This window comes from Pholis gunnellus (genome assembly GCF_910591455.1).
Source record: "Pholis gunnellus genome assembly, chromosome: 11".
Taxonomy (NCBI): Eukaryota; Metazoa; Chordata; class Actinopteri; order Perciformes; family Pholidae; genus Pholis; species Pholis gunnellus.
In genome coordinates, this window is record NC_136538.1 from 24,723,298 (window position 1) to 24,737,043 (window position 13,746).

General features: G+C 45.8%; 2 protein-coding genes across 5 annotated transcripts in view; one reads left to right on the top strand and one right to left on the bottom strand.

Moving 5' to 3' along the window:
* Nucleotides 1–863: 863 nt before the first annotated feature.
* shld2 (shieldin complex subunit 2) lies at nucleotides 864–9,094 on the bottom strand. Of its 4 annotated transcripts, XM_079168759.1 has the most exons (12): nucleotides 8,953–9,094; nucleotides 6,708–6,899; nucleotides 5,460–6,181; nucleotides 4,854–5,004; nucleotides 4,237–4,344; nucleotides 3,934–4,128; nucleotides 3,527–3,673; nucleotides 3,204–3,416; nucleotides 2,726–2,969; nucleotides 1,442–1,557; nucleotides 1,028–1,371; nucleotides 918–962 (listed from the first exon to the last, which is right to left on the bottom strand). In XM_079168759.1, exons 2-11 carry the CDS (start codon nucleotides 6,889–6,891, stop codon nucleotides 1,202–1,204), a joined length of 2,250 nt encoding a protein of 749 aa, XP_079024885.1. In that variant the 5' UTR covers nucleotides 6,892–6,899; nucleotides 8,953–9,094; the 3' UTR covers nucleotides 918–962; nucleotides 1,028–1,201. The 4 variants fall into 4 exon arrangements, with proteins under 4 accessions (XP_079024882.1, XP_079024884.1, XP_079024885.1 ...); XM_079168757.1 differs by having other exon boundaries at nucleotides 1,028–1,557; XM_079168756.1 differs by having other exon boundaries at nucleotides 864–1,557.
* Nucleotides 8,768–13,746, top strand: part of LOC306702772 (glutamate dehydrogenase, mitochondrial-like) — a 12,810-nt gene continuing 7,831 nt past the window's right edge. The window contains exons 1-3 of the mRNA XM_079168451.1: nucleotides 8,768–9,332; nucleotides 13,126–13,206; nucleotides 13,625–13,680. Coding sequence (XP_079024577.1) covers nucleotides 8,924–9,332; nucleotides 13,126–13,206; nucleotides 13,625–13,680 — 546 coding nt within the window. The 5' untranslated portion in view covers nucleotides 8,768–8,923. The remainder of the gene's footprint in view (nucleotides 9,333–13,125; nucleotides 13,207–13,624; nucleotides 13,681–13,746) is intronic.

Consider the following 13,746-nt stretch of genomic DNA (forward strand, 5'->3'; position numbering starts at 1 on the left):
CCACGTGACCAGGTGACTGTAAGGAGAATGTGTGATGAAGAACAGAACAACATGTTCTCACTGCTCTTCTTCTTCTTCTTCTTCTTCTTCTTCTTCTTCTTCTTCTTCTTCTTCTTGGGTTATTGTTGGCTGACAAACAGTGGATCAGATCTACTGACTTTATGAAATAAAAACATGTTCTGAATACTGAGTCTGAGATACGAACATATCACACAAACCTTCAGTTAGAAATGTGTGTGTGCGTGTTTGTTAAAATGTGTGTGTGTGTGTGTGTGTGTGTGTGTTTGTTAATATGTGTTTGTGTGTGTGTGTGTTTGTTAATATGTGTTTGTGTGTGTGTGTGTTTGTTAAAATGTGTGTGTGTGTGTGTGTGTGTTTGTTAAAATGTGTGTGTGTGTGTGTTTGTTAAAATGTGTGTGTGTGTGTGTGTTTGTTAATATGTGTTTGTGTGTGTGTGTGTGTTTGTTAAAATGTGTGTGTGTGTTTGTTAAAATGTGTGTGTGTGTGTGTGTGTGTGTGTGTTTGTTAATGTGTTTGTGTGTGTGTGTTTGTTAAAATGTGTGTGTGTGTTTGTTAAAATGTGTTTGTGTGTTTGTTAAAATGTGTGTGTGTGTGTTTGTTAATATGTGTGTGTGTGTGTTTGTTAATGTGTGTTTGTTTGTGTGTGTGTGTGTTTGTTAATGTGTGTGTGTGTGTGTGTGTTAATGTGTGTTTGTGTGTGTGTGTGTGTGTGTGTGTGTTTTCTTCAGGTACTTTAAAAACGATGAAAGTGTTTCTGAACATATTTGGAACAGGAAGTCTTTGTAATCGTTACCAAAATAAAGGAAAGAAGAAATAGACGACAGCAGCGTCTCATAGTTTATTATTTGGTATTTTGTTTTTATTGAACAGTTAATATAGAAGGAGACAGGAAACGAGGGGAGACTAACCTCACTACCTACTAGCTGATGAGCTGACATCAGCTGATGGAGCTGATGAGCTGACGCTAGCTCCATCATGTGTTCTCATCACTTGTTGTTGAGAACACATGATGGAGCTGATGGAGCTGATGGAGCTGATGGAGCTGACGCTAGCTCCATCATGTGTTCTCCTCACGTGTTGTTGAGGAGGTCCTGGTCCTTGCTCAGCTCACATTAGAGCAGAGGAACACGCTTGAATCCTTCTGCTGTGCTCTTGTGTTCCTGCTGATCAACAAACAGCTTCAGAGCCGCTGAAGGTCCAGCAGGGTGAGGTCCTGACTGATGGGGACGCTGTTCTCGTCGCACAGGAAGTGGCTGCGGACGGTGATGACGAAGGTTCCTCTTGGGAGGGAGAGGAAGCTCCGGATCCTCTCTGCTGCCACCTGGATGTGCTTCAGCTGAGAGCCTGGAGCTGAGAGACACACAGTAAATATGAAGAAGTCTACGCTGCTGGATCAGGGTCGACAGGAAGTCCCGCCCACCTGAGCTCCTGCTGAGCCTATCAGGCGGAGCCTCGAGGATGTTCTGCAGCGGAACCGGAGGAACCTGAACGAGCGCCTGACAGAGGCCCCGCCCACTCACCGTCATCACACCTGGCCTGAAACACACACACAGACACACGCACACACACACACACACACACACAGACACACGCACACACACACACACACACACACACACACACACACACACACACACACACACACACACACACACACAGACACACGCACACACACACACGCACACACACACACACACACACACACACACACACACACACACACACACACACACAGACACACACACACACACACACACACACCATTTAGTTTTCAGTTTGTCTATTTTTAGATATAATTCAAAGGTAAAGGTTGAAGCCCCGCCCACGACGTGATTGGACGCCTCTGACGCTCAAAAAGACATTGACGGGTAAATTACAGTAAATTAAGATAATTAATACATTAACATATTCATGATTTATCTGGATTTCACAAAATGTCAATATCAAAATAATGATGATGTCATTTTATTTATTTGTATCTAATCTAATGTAAAAATAAAAGATGCAAAGTCGTATATTCTGTATATATTATATGTATTTACTAACTTACTATTGGACTTATATTATATATACAAAGGAAATAATCAACATGATGATGTAGTAGTAGTAGTACCTGTAGTAGTAGTACTAGTAGTAGTACCTGTAGTACTAGTAGTAGTACCTGTAGTAGTAGTAGTAGTAGTAGTAGTACCTGTAGTAGTAGTACTAGTAGTAGTACCTGTAGTACTAGTAGTAGTACCTGTAGTAGTAGTAGTAGTAGTAGTAGTAGTAGTACCTGTAGTAGTAGTACTAGTACCTGTAGTAGTAGTAGTAGTACCTGTAGTAGTAGTAGTAGTACCTGTAGTAGCTGTAGTAGTAGTAGTACTAGTAGTAGTACCTGTAGTAGTAGTAGTAGTAGTAGTAGTAGTAGTAGTAGTAGTACCTGTAGTAGTAGTAGTAGTACTAGTACCTGTAGTAGTAGTAGTAGTAGTAGTACCTGTAGTACCAGTACTAGTACCTGTAGTACCAGTAGTAGTACCTGTAGTACCAGTACTAGTACCTGTAGTACCTGTAGTACCTGTAGTAGCTCTAGTAGTAGTAGTAGTACCTGTAGTAGTACCTGTAGTACCTGTACTAGTACCTGTAGTACCTGTAGTAGTACCTGTAGTACCAGTACTAGTACCTGTAGTACCTGTAGTAGCTCTAGTAGTAGTACTAGTAGTACCTGTAGTAGCGGCGTACGGCGCTGTGGGGCAGACAGGGGTAACAGGAACCGTAGATTCCATTTTCATCGGTATCAAGTTGGGCGGCGCAGCGGCCACAGCCGGTGTAGGTGACGTCACCATTCAGCGCCTCCAGGATACCGGCGAGCGGCGTAGAGCTGTCCAGCACCGGCTGAGGTGCATTCTGGGACGGCGGAGAGTCCTCGAAGCGGAAGGCTGTGACCTGGACTCTGAGCTCCACATCACCTGGTGGAGGACAGAGCAAAACCTCTCATCACGTGAACGCTCTGACCTCCCTCTGGTGGACCTCAGGGTCCAGGTCTAGGTCCCGTACGTTCTCTAGCGCCACCACCCGGTCGACATTTGTGGTTTTGTCGAGTGAAATGCAGCACGGTGCAGACTAACCCGCCTCAGACCACTCAGACTACACTCACAACGTCTTCACAGACGAATCTGCATCAGCGATGCTCTCAGACTCACCGCTGTACTTCTGAGACAGCAGCGTGTCGAGGTCCAGCTCCAGACCGCTGCCGGCGTTCCCCGTTCGGACGGGTCGCGGTCGAAGGAAGTCCTGCGCCCGGCGGTTGGCGGGGTCCAGAGGCCGGACCGAGCTCCAGGGGGTGGAGTGCAGCTCGGCGAGGTCGGAGGTCAAACCCTCCCTGACGAGGAGGAACTGAAACTCCCAGACAGCCGCTGGAGGATCACGGAGGGTTGTTGGGGGAGAGATTTGGGTGAGTTAGTGTCTTCACACATGTACGTTTGTTTGTGTGTGCGTGTGTGTGTGTGTGTGTGTGTGTGTGTACCTCTGTCTCTGTTGAAGCGAGGCAGCCAGTCCACAGCTGCTCCCCACAGCAGCAGCGCCCCCTGCTGGCCGTGCGGCTGCTCCACAGTCAGAACGGCCTGCAGCTGAACGGCCGACCTGAAGCAAGACTCCGCCTCACTCCGCCAAGCTGACAACCACCCATTCATTAATATCATCAAAACATCAACATCAACCGATGACAATAATATAACATTCAGGCTGAATCCTTTCTAAACACGTTGTTCCTTTACTGCTCTTATTCTGACACCTCAGTCTTTATTTCCTGTCCAGAAGTGTGTTTTCGTCCCGATGTTTTGATCTAAAATGTGTTAATGAGGAACCGGACACGGCAGAGAAACGGGACGTTCTGTTACCCATAATGCCGCTTGTGTTTATCGACCCGCCCACCTGTGCTGATGTGTGTGTGTGTAACGCGCAGCAGAGCGTGGACCAGCGTGTTGACCCTCAGCGACCTCAGGGTGGCGTAGGGGAGGCGGCTCAGGTCCTGAGGTGGGCGGAGGTTCAGAGACACCAGCAGGGGGCGCCGCTCCCGAAGAAAGCCACACAGAGAGCTGAGAGCTCGGGCGTTCACATGCCGAGGAGCTGGAGAGAGAGAGAGAGAGAGAGATGATTGGACCAGAGCCCAGGAGGAGGAGGAGGAGGAGGAGGAGGAGGAGGAGGAGGAGGAGGAAGGCTGCTGATTGGTCGTACCTGGCGGTGAGGTGGAGGCGGTGATCCGTCCCAGGTTGAGCAGTTTGCTGCTGAAGGTGGACTGCAGCACCGTCTCTGCTCTCCACCGGTCGTCATTCACCTGCAGTCCTGATCGGAGACCACAGAGAGGGAAGGTACTGAGCACCACGACCAAGAACCACGACCAAGAACCACAAACAAGGACCACAACCAAGAACCACAGTGAAGAACCACGACCAAGAACCACAGCCTTCATGTGCATTAAGGAAGTTAACGATGACTCGGTGGGCTGGTTATAAAGGTCTACTAGTGTAGTATGGGGTTTCAGCTTCACAGATTCTGGCATGAAGATCCTTAACTTGACATTTACCAAACAGAACTTTTAGAAAATGTTCTCCATTAGAGGATGAATGTGAAAGCCACGCTCTCATGATGTACTGTGGAACTCATAGACTGCATAGAAATATAGTAAGAAGTCTCAGTGACGACACAGACGAACTCTAAGAATGATCAAAGAGGTGGATGGATGGTGGAGCTAGCAGCTAGCAGCTAGCCACCTGTCACTCAAAGAGGCCACTGCATAATGCAATATAATTTAAAGCGGTGAGTTGAACAAACATTCGTCCACACTTCTGTACCTGTGATGAGCAGAACGTCTCCAGGACTGACGGTCGACGCCCAGAACGCCGCCCGTCTCCACAGCACCACCTTCATCTCGACACCCGATTGGTCCGTCACCACGATGGACGCCAGCGGGACGGAGGTTCCTGCCGCCGGCCCGGACTTCACCTTCAGTCCCACAAAAATCAAAGGCGTTACCTTCCAGAACGTCGGTAGGAGTCCGATGAATTAAAGGAGGCGTTCTCTTATTTCAATCACAATGTTTAGCCACACTAGCTGTGTCGTAATAACTCAACATCAAGTCCAGACACTCGTGTTCCCCAGAGGACGAACCCTCCTGACTCTTCCATCACATCTTCCATCTTCCATGCAGAACTAAACGCATTCATCAGCCTCAGCTGGACTCTAGTTGTGTTAGCATGCTAGTTATGCTAGCATGCTAACACACAAAATGAACATTATACCTGCACAACGTCAGCGCGTTAGCATCGAGACTGTGAGCGTATTAGCATGCTAGTGGTTGCATATTGTTATTGTTCTGAAATAATATTACAGCAACAACGTAAGAAATTGTCTTTACATGATTCTAGCTTCGTGAGACGCGTCGTAACGTCTCCACTCACCTTCACCTCCTTCAGGTGACAGGGGTGAACCACCGCCACCAGAACCGAGTGCCGAACCCCCCGTTTGTCACACCGGATCAGAAGTGTGGTGGGACCTCGGAGCCCGGTGGCGGCGGCGGCGGCGGGCTCTTCGGTCCTGAGGTTCTCTGAGGTTCTAGCTTTCTTGGAATCAGGAGGTTTGGAAGAAGGGTCTCGGGGGGTCCTGGACTCCTGGGAGCAGAGCACCCCGTCTGCGGTGGCCTCGACCACGACGCCCCCTTCCTCCGCCCTCGGGGTCGGGCGGCGTCGTCCGGAGAGCTCGGGGGAGGCTCTGGGTGACGGGGTCACGGGGCTGAAGAGCTCCGGCGTGCTGGAGGAGACGGGTGGAGGCGTTTGGGTGTTCTCGGGCGGGGTTTGAGGGGGCGGGGTTTTCTCAGGGCCGGTTGCTGATTGGACTCCACTTCTGCCTCTCAGGATTAACGCCTGACTCAGAGTCCAGGTGGTGAGGAACTGAGTCCGGGCGGACGGAGGAGGTTCAGGTTCTGGTTTCACTGGTTCTGGTTGCGCTGCAGGGAAACAGCTGTCCAGATACTCAAGAACCGAGGCTGAACACTGATCCTCCGGTCCGGCCTCCGATTCTTCGTCTCTCTTCAGGATCCTGTCTGCAGGTCTGAGATGACACGAGTCCTCCTGACCTCTGTCCGGTTCATGGTCCTGGACCAACAGACGGTTTCCAGCTTCGTCTGAAACATGAGAAAATGATTTGTATTTCTTTATTTTTTTACACATATTTTCACTCTCACACTCTTTTACAGATTGTCACTCTCATGTTTGTACAGTAAGTGTGAAGCTACAGCTAGTTAGCATAGCTTAGCATAAAGCTAGCCTGCTGCGTTCTAAAGGGAACTAAACGCTCCGCCCGTCAGGAAGACTATTCCTACGAATGTCTTGGTTTGTCCGACCAAAAAAAACCCAAAAAGTTCAGTTTACTGTGATAAAAGCAGTACATTTGACTTTTGAAGTTCTACTTCATAGTTTTTGTACTGAATCAACAATTACATTCTGTTTATACATAAAAGATGAGGCAGCGCGACTTAAAACAACAACAGATGCTTCAGGACAAACTTAAACACTAAAAAGTGAATAAATTGATTATTCGCAATATGTAACATACAAATAAGAAATATAAAGACTAATAACAACAATGCACTTCTCAGTTAATATGATAATATGATAAACCGACCCTGTTTGGGTCCCTGAACGCCTCACCTGCTGCAGGCCTCAGGCGTCCATCGTGCCAGGTGAGCTCCAGGTGTCTCCAGACGTTAGGGGGACGCTCCTCGCCCTCCAGTCCAGCTCCGGACACCGAGGCTGGGCCGGAGGAAGGAGGAGGAGGAGGAGGAGGAGGAGGAGGAGCCCCCAGGAAGACGTGGATCTTCGGCCGCTCACACATCACGTCTTCTGAGGAGGAAAAGTACGGAAGTTCATTGACGACTGAGTGACGTCTGAGACGTGAGAGCATTAATGTTCTGCTCTTTGTTGTTACTGCTCTACGTGATCTCCATCACTCTGATGCTGTTATAATGTTTCTACAGACGCTGTAACATCTGTCCTTTCATAACAGACGTGTGTATTAACCCCGAAATCAACCAGCAGGGTTATAAAAAGCAGCTCATATCAGAAGGTTTCCTCTGTTTCATGTTCTCTGCAGAACATCTGGGAACAATCAGCGGACGGCTCCACCAATCAGAGGGCGGGATGCTGGGGGGGAGCGTCTTACGTTTTCATCAACAGACGACGGTAAATTATAACGTTAACGTGATATTTCATGATTTAAAATACAATAAAACAAAATAAACGACGTCAGACTTGACTTGAGCAACATTTAAGTCAAATAAAGAAAAACAAACATTAAAGCATCTGCTGTGATATCTGCTGCTGTAGGTTGAACCTCTTCATTCTAATGAGCACACGGTGTCCTCTTTGTGACTAAAACAACCTGAACTATATATATATATATATATATATATGTATATATATATATATATATATGTTCTATTCTGCAGCCTGTAGGGGGCGCCAGCAGCACGTCACACTGAAGCGTAAACTCATGAAAGATGAAACTTATTAATCTGAACTGAATCATTTCTCAGTTGGTGGAGAAAATAAAAAAAAATATTATTCAAATTGTATTATTATTATATACATTATTTAAAGAAAACACAGTCACATTAACATTTGGTGTGTATATATATAAATATATAAAACTACTCGGACCATAAAGTTGGAAACAAAGAACATGAAACTGAATCGTTTTCTTTCTTATGAATGAACTAAATATTGTGTTTTCTTCTTCTAGTTCACAGTAAATGTTCTGAATCTCAAACAGGAAGTACGACAATAATAAACTAACTTAATCAGACACATTTGTAAAAAACTAATTCATCCAAAATAATATCTAAGATTCCTTAAAAATATATCTTTAATAATATAAGTTGAATATCAGTAAAATATACAAAACATATACACAACAAATAATAAAACAACATCCCAAAATCCCCCCCCCCCCCCTCAGATAGAGTCGGTGACTCAGCTGCTGCCGTCGGTCTCACTGAACCTTTATCACGAGTCCTTGTTTAAACTGTGACCTCACAGCTGCAGCTCTGTGAGTACAGTCCTCAGGTACATGTACTAACCAATGAAATATAGTAAATGTAAGTAATGACCTTATATATATATATACCGTATATATATAATAATATATATATATATATATATATAATATATATACTGTGTATATATATATATTATATATATATATATACATATATATATATAATAATATAAATATATATACTTAAACTTTATTGGTGTGTAAACTCTCCCATGAGGCTAAAATTGTAGTTACGCTCTTTTCTGTTTGTAAACTAACTGAATACATTGTCAATTTGTGTTGGAATTAATAAAGTTGTAAATGAAGTATGAATATTTCACCTCCCCAAAAACTATAGATATGTGCTTTTATTTTGAATGTTGGAACCGGATGTCCATTGTGTACTAATTCCAGCTAGCTTCCCGCTAGCTAAAACACCCATACAACTACGGGGAAATGTCAAATAAATAAAAGAAAGAACATATCCGAGATGTAACATTCACTTTCCTCATCTTTGTGTCTGATTCACTTCACTTTCTGTGTCTCGCGGTCGCGTTTAAACGGGTTTAAACGGGTTTAAAGTGTCTAAAGTTCCGCTAACATACGCGACTCTCCCCGGTGACGTGTTTGACAGTTGAACGACGTGTCTCATGTTGATTTACGTTCTTTATGTTTAAATACACACACGCGCGCGCACACGCACACGCAGCAGGAAGAGGCAGCGGGGAGGAAAAAGAAGGAGGAGCCGCCTCGCGCCGCTACAAGTGTTCGTATTACCCGACATACCCTCCGACTGCTCTCACGTCCGTAAACTTCTCTGAAAGCTAACAAAATGTACCGGTACTTCGGAGAGATACTCACCCGAGGAGCGGGCACCGTCCTGGGCTCCGGTGGCTCAGTCACCGCCCTAGACTCGGTTCTCCCCGCGTCCCTGCTGCGGTACCGCGGCTACAGCCAGGTAGCGGATGCAGACAGCAAGGACGATCCTAACTTCTTCACCATGGTGGAGGGCTTCTTCGACCGAGGCGCCGCTATGGTGGAGGACCAGCTGGTGGAGGGTCTGAGGACCCGGGAGTCCGCCGAGCAGAAGAGGAAGCGGGTCCGCGGGATCCTGAGGATCATCAAACCGTGTAACCACGTGCTCAGCGTCTGTTTCCCCATCAAGAAGGACGACGGGGAGTGGGAGGTGATCGAGGGCTACCGGGCTCAGCACAGCCAGCACCGGACCCCGTGCAAGGGAGGTGAGACCCACTATAATAAGTTTATACTATTAATATATATAATAAATAATAACAGCACCGGACCCCGTGCAAGGGAGGTGAGACCCACTATAATAAGTTTATAATATTCACGAAAACATGAGAACAGCCTCATATTATCTGTAAAATACATCAGAAATAAATCACTATTGTGACTTTTAGTACAAGTTAACAGAGGAAGTTAACATGTACATTTACACAACTACTACAAGTTTGAGGTACTTTAATGATTTATATCTGGTGATTCACTTCTGATAGTACTTTACCTCCAGTAGAGCTTTGAATGACTTGTTCTTCAATGATTAGTGAAGTCAATGAGAAACAATGAAACTGTTACTTTCATTGTTTAAGTCTTTTGTTTTAAATCAAAATGTCCAAAACAAAAGCTTTAAAGGGCCGAGGTGACGTTTGAGGTACTTCTACATACTCGTGTATTACTACAGTAGTACAGACCGGTCCACAGGTACGGACCCAGATCCTCCAGCAGAGACCGGTCCACAGGTACGGACCCGGATCCTCCTGCAGAGACCGGTCCACAGTGGACGGACCCGGATCCTCCAGCAGAGACCGGTCCACAGGGACGGACCCGGATCCACCTGCAGAGACCGGTCCACAGGTACGGACCCGGATCCTCCAGCAGAGACCGGTCCACAGGGACGGACCCGGATCCTCCTGCAGAGACCGGTCCACAGGGACAGACCCAGATCCTCCAGCAGAGACCGGTCCACAGGGACAGACCCGGATCCTCCAGCAGAGACCGGTCCACAGGGACAGACCCGGATCCTCCAGCAGAGACCGGTCCACAGGGACAGACCCGGATCCTCCAGCAGAGACCTTTCGTCCACAGCAGTACACTGCTTTGGTCCCGTGCTAGTACTCCTGTGTGTTTGTACTGTAGTAATACACAGAGTATGTAGAAGTACCTCATACAGTCCTTGTGGTTTCTCTTCCTGAACGATGGATCCAGACCACCGCCCCCTGCTGGTGTGGAGGGTCATCTCAACGGGCTAGTTGGCCGTTTGCTGGCGTCTTCGCGGTGCGTTCAAGTGCAACTTTTATTGTGGTTCCAGACACGTGAGACAAAAAACCTCCAAAAAGCATCAAAATAAATGTAGAAGCTGTTTAGAACCGATCTAAGGAAGTAAAGGACTGAAGCTACATTATTGGAACAATAACAATCATTTTACACAGTTGATTAATCGTGTTTTGTTGCTGTAAAACAACAACAAAACATTCAAAGAAACATGCAAATTATTACGTTTTCTAGAACGAACTTCCATCAAATGTCTCGTTTGTTACATTTGAGAAGCTGAAAACATCGAATGTTTAGACGCGTTTGAAATGAATGAGTCTTTAAAAGGACATCTTCAGCAACAAGTTGGGACTTTATGAACTGGTGAGACTTCTGAACATTTATACACTTGTGTGTGTGTGTGTGTGTGTGTGTGTGTGTGTGTGTGTGTGTGTGTGTGTGTGTGTGTGTGTGTGTGTGTGTGTGTGTCCTGCCCTGCAGGTTTGATGTGTTTAAAGGTGGAGAGGTTTCCTCCCCTGGTAGGAATGCAGACAGTCCGGTTGTGTGTGTGTGTGTTCATCTCTCTGCAGCACAAGTCTGGTGGTAGTACTTTGTTTTATGGTAATTTAAATACTGGTGTACCTTTTAGTTTAAGATATAAATCAACTTGAAGGCTGCGTTTTTAAATGTGCTCTAAAACGAGCTGTCTTTCTCCACGAGATGAGCAGAAGATCTTAAACCTGATGAAAGACTAAATGTCGTCCTTTCAGCTGCGGCGCTGCTCGGCTTGTGATTGGCTCAGAGGGGGGTTGTGGGCGGGGCCTTGATCGCTGCTGCGGCTCCAAAATGACATCAAGATGGCCGCTCCTTTAGTAGAGCAGACAGGAAGTCTAAAAACACTTTTATTTAAATGTGTACGTTCCATCAGAACGTCAGCAGCCAATCACAGCGCGTGGGGGGCGGGACTTAAAAGCGCACCATGTGTTCAGCGTGTTAGAGGCCCGACTGTTTGTTCTGGAGGTGAGAGTCCAGCAGGTGAACCCTGGTCCTGTGGTGGTTTTGCTTCAGCGTCTCTGGAGGTCTTTCCTCAGCTGGTCTGGTTTTGATCACACTGGATCAGTAAAGAGTGCACATGATGGGGAAGGGGGTTCTTGCCTCTGGGCTTTCTTTGCCAGTGATGATGTGTGTCCACCAGAGGTCCATCACAGTACTCTGTAGTATCATGATCACAGTACTCTGTAGTATCATGATCACAGTACTCTGTAGTATCATGATCACAGTACTCTGTAGTATCATGATCACAGTACTCTGTAGTATCATGATCACAGTACTCTGTAGTATCATGATCACAGTACTCTGTAGTATCATGATCACAGTATTCTGTAGTATCATGATCACAGTACTCTGTAGTATCATGATCATAGTACTCTGTAGTATTCTCTACAGTGAGGTGGTACCACACTCTCAGACTGCAGCTCTCTGTGAGCTTCAGGTTGGTGATGTGGTGAAATACAGGTTTGTTTAGAATTTAGGGAAATAATTAGCACACACACACACAGACACACACACAGACACACACACACACAGACACACACACACACAGACACAGAGTACTTGTACACGGTGGTAGTACTTCTGGTGAACGTGTGTTTGCAGAGCGACGTCGTCCGTTCACACTGAGAGTATAAACTGTGGGTGTGGTTGTTTTTACTGATGGAACTCTTTGTTCCTGACGTGACTCACTCCTCTTCCTCACTCCTCTTCCTCACTCCTCTTCTTTCTGCTGACTTTGCATTTTTCAGTGAAGAATAACCACCAACGTTTAAAGACGAGTGCAAAGAAACGTCTCAAACGTATAAAAACAGAACAACTTCCTTATTTCTCTCTGTGTGTGTGTGTGTGTGTGTGTGTGTGTGTGTGTGTGTGTGTGTGTGTGTGTGTGTGTGTGTGTGTGTGTGTGTGTGTGTGTGTGTGTGTGTGTGTGTGTGTGTGTGTGTGTGTGTGTGTGTGTGTGTGTGTGTGTGTGTGGGGGCTGGTATGTGTTGGCTTCTCTCCACTTTGTCTCTGAACGTTGCAGCGGTGGAGCCTTTAAAGAGACAGTAGTTGTATGAGGTACTTCTACACAGTCAGAGTATTACTACAGTACAGACGAAGTAGTGAAAGAATATGTGTTATATTTACACCTCTTTATCTCTCTACTCTCTTTAAACACACCAGACTCCGTTCATTAGTGATGTAAGCTCCACTGCTCCTCCATCAGAAGCTGTAAAAATACATAATTATCATCAGACGTTCATCTTTCCGACGGTCCCTGAACACATCATGTGTGACGAACACTTCGGTCAGAAAAAGCAACAAAAATGAAGCTTAAAATATAATTTCATTAAAAACACAGAGTAGAGGTCGTTAAAGTGTAAATAGTTCATTGATAACGTGTAGAGCCTCCATTTATTGTAAGTCGCGTTGGATAAAAGCGTGTTAAATGACTGTGATGTAAAGTAAGTACTGGATCTTGTCTGAAGTTTAAAGTGTTGGTGCAACAGAATACATGTTTAAAACTAAACTCACTTTTAATTTTAAGCTAGTTTTAAAGTTTGGTGCCTTGATTTCATCTGGTTTAATGGTCCATTTAATCCCCGTTATTTTAGGATTGTTTCTGAAGGAACTGAGCTGGACTACAAAGTCTTGCCCTGAGACCTGGTCCTGGTTGGATCAGGTCCTGGTCTTCAGGTGAACTGATGTTACTGTTTTGTGTGTTTTCAGGTATCCGGTACAGTACAGATGTGTCTGTAGACGAGGTGAAAGCTCTGGCCTCGCTCATGACCTACAAGTGTGCTGTAGTCGGTGAGTACACACACACACACACACACACACACACATACAGAGTCTCTCACACACACACAGACTCACACATAGAGACTCACACACACACTCACACAGAGTCACACACACCCTAAAACCAAGTCTGAACCTGCAAACCTTCATTTTGAAGTAGTGCGATTAAAAATGTGACAGTGCAGGAATGTCCTCATTACGCAATCAGATTTAATTGGTCCCCACAAAGTTAGCAAAATAGGCCCACACACACACACACGTCACCATGGTTTTAAGGTACAAGGACTTTTCTTGCGTAACAATAAACCTCCTCAGATAAAATAAGAATATCATAGAGCCTGTTTTGATATTTAATAAGGAACATGATGTTCATGTGGTGTTCGGTCTCACAGTGGAGCAGATGTTACGTTACAGTGATGTGTTCCAGATGTGCCGTTTGGTGGAGCGAAAGCTGGAGTCAAGATCAACCCGAGGAACTACTCTGTAAGTTTACACATATGAACTCTGTGGAGGAGGGAGGGAGGGGGGGGATGCTGCAGAAAACAAAGA

Coding starts and splice junctions, on each gene's coding strand:
- shld2 (XM_079168756.1), bottom strand. CDS start 6,891: ATGTGTGAGCGGCCGAAGATCCACGTCTTCCTGGGGGCTCCTCCTCCT. Junction 6,182..6,707: donor ACGCCTGAGGCCTGCAGCAG/GTGAGGCGTTCA, acceptor CTCATGTTTCAG/ACGAAGCTGGAAACCGTCTG. Junction 3,674..3,933: donor ACACACACACATCAGCACAG/GTGGGCGGGTCG, acceptor GGTGGTTGTCAG/CTTGGCGGAGTGAGGCGGAG.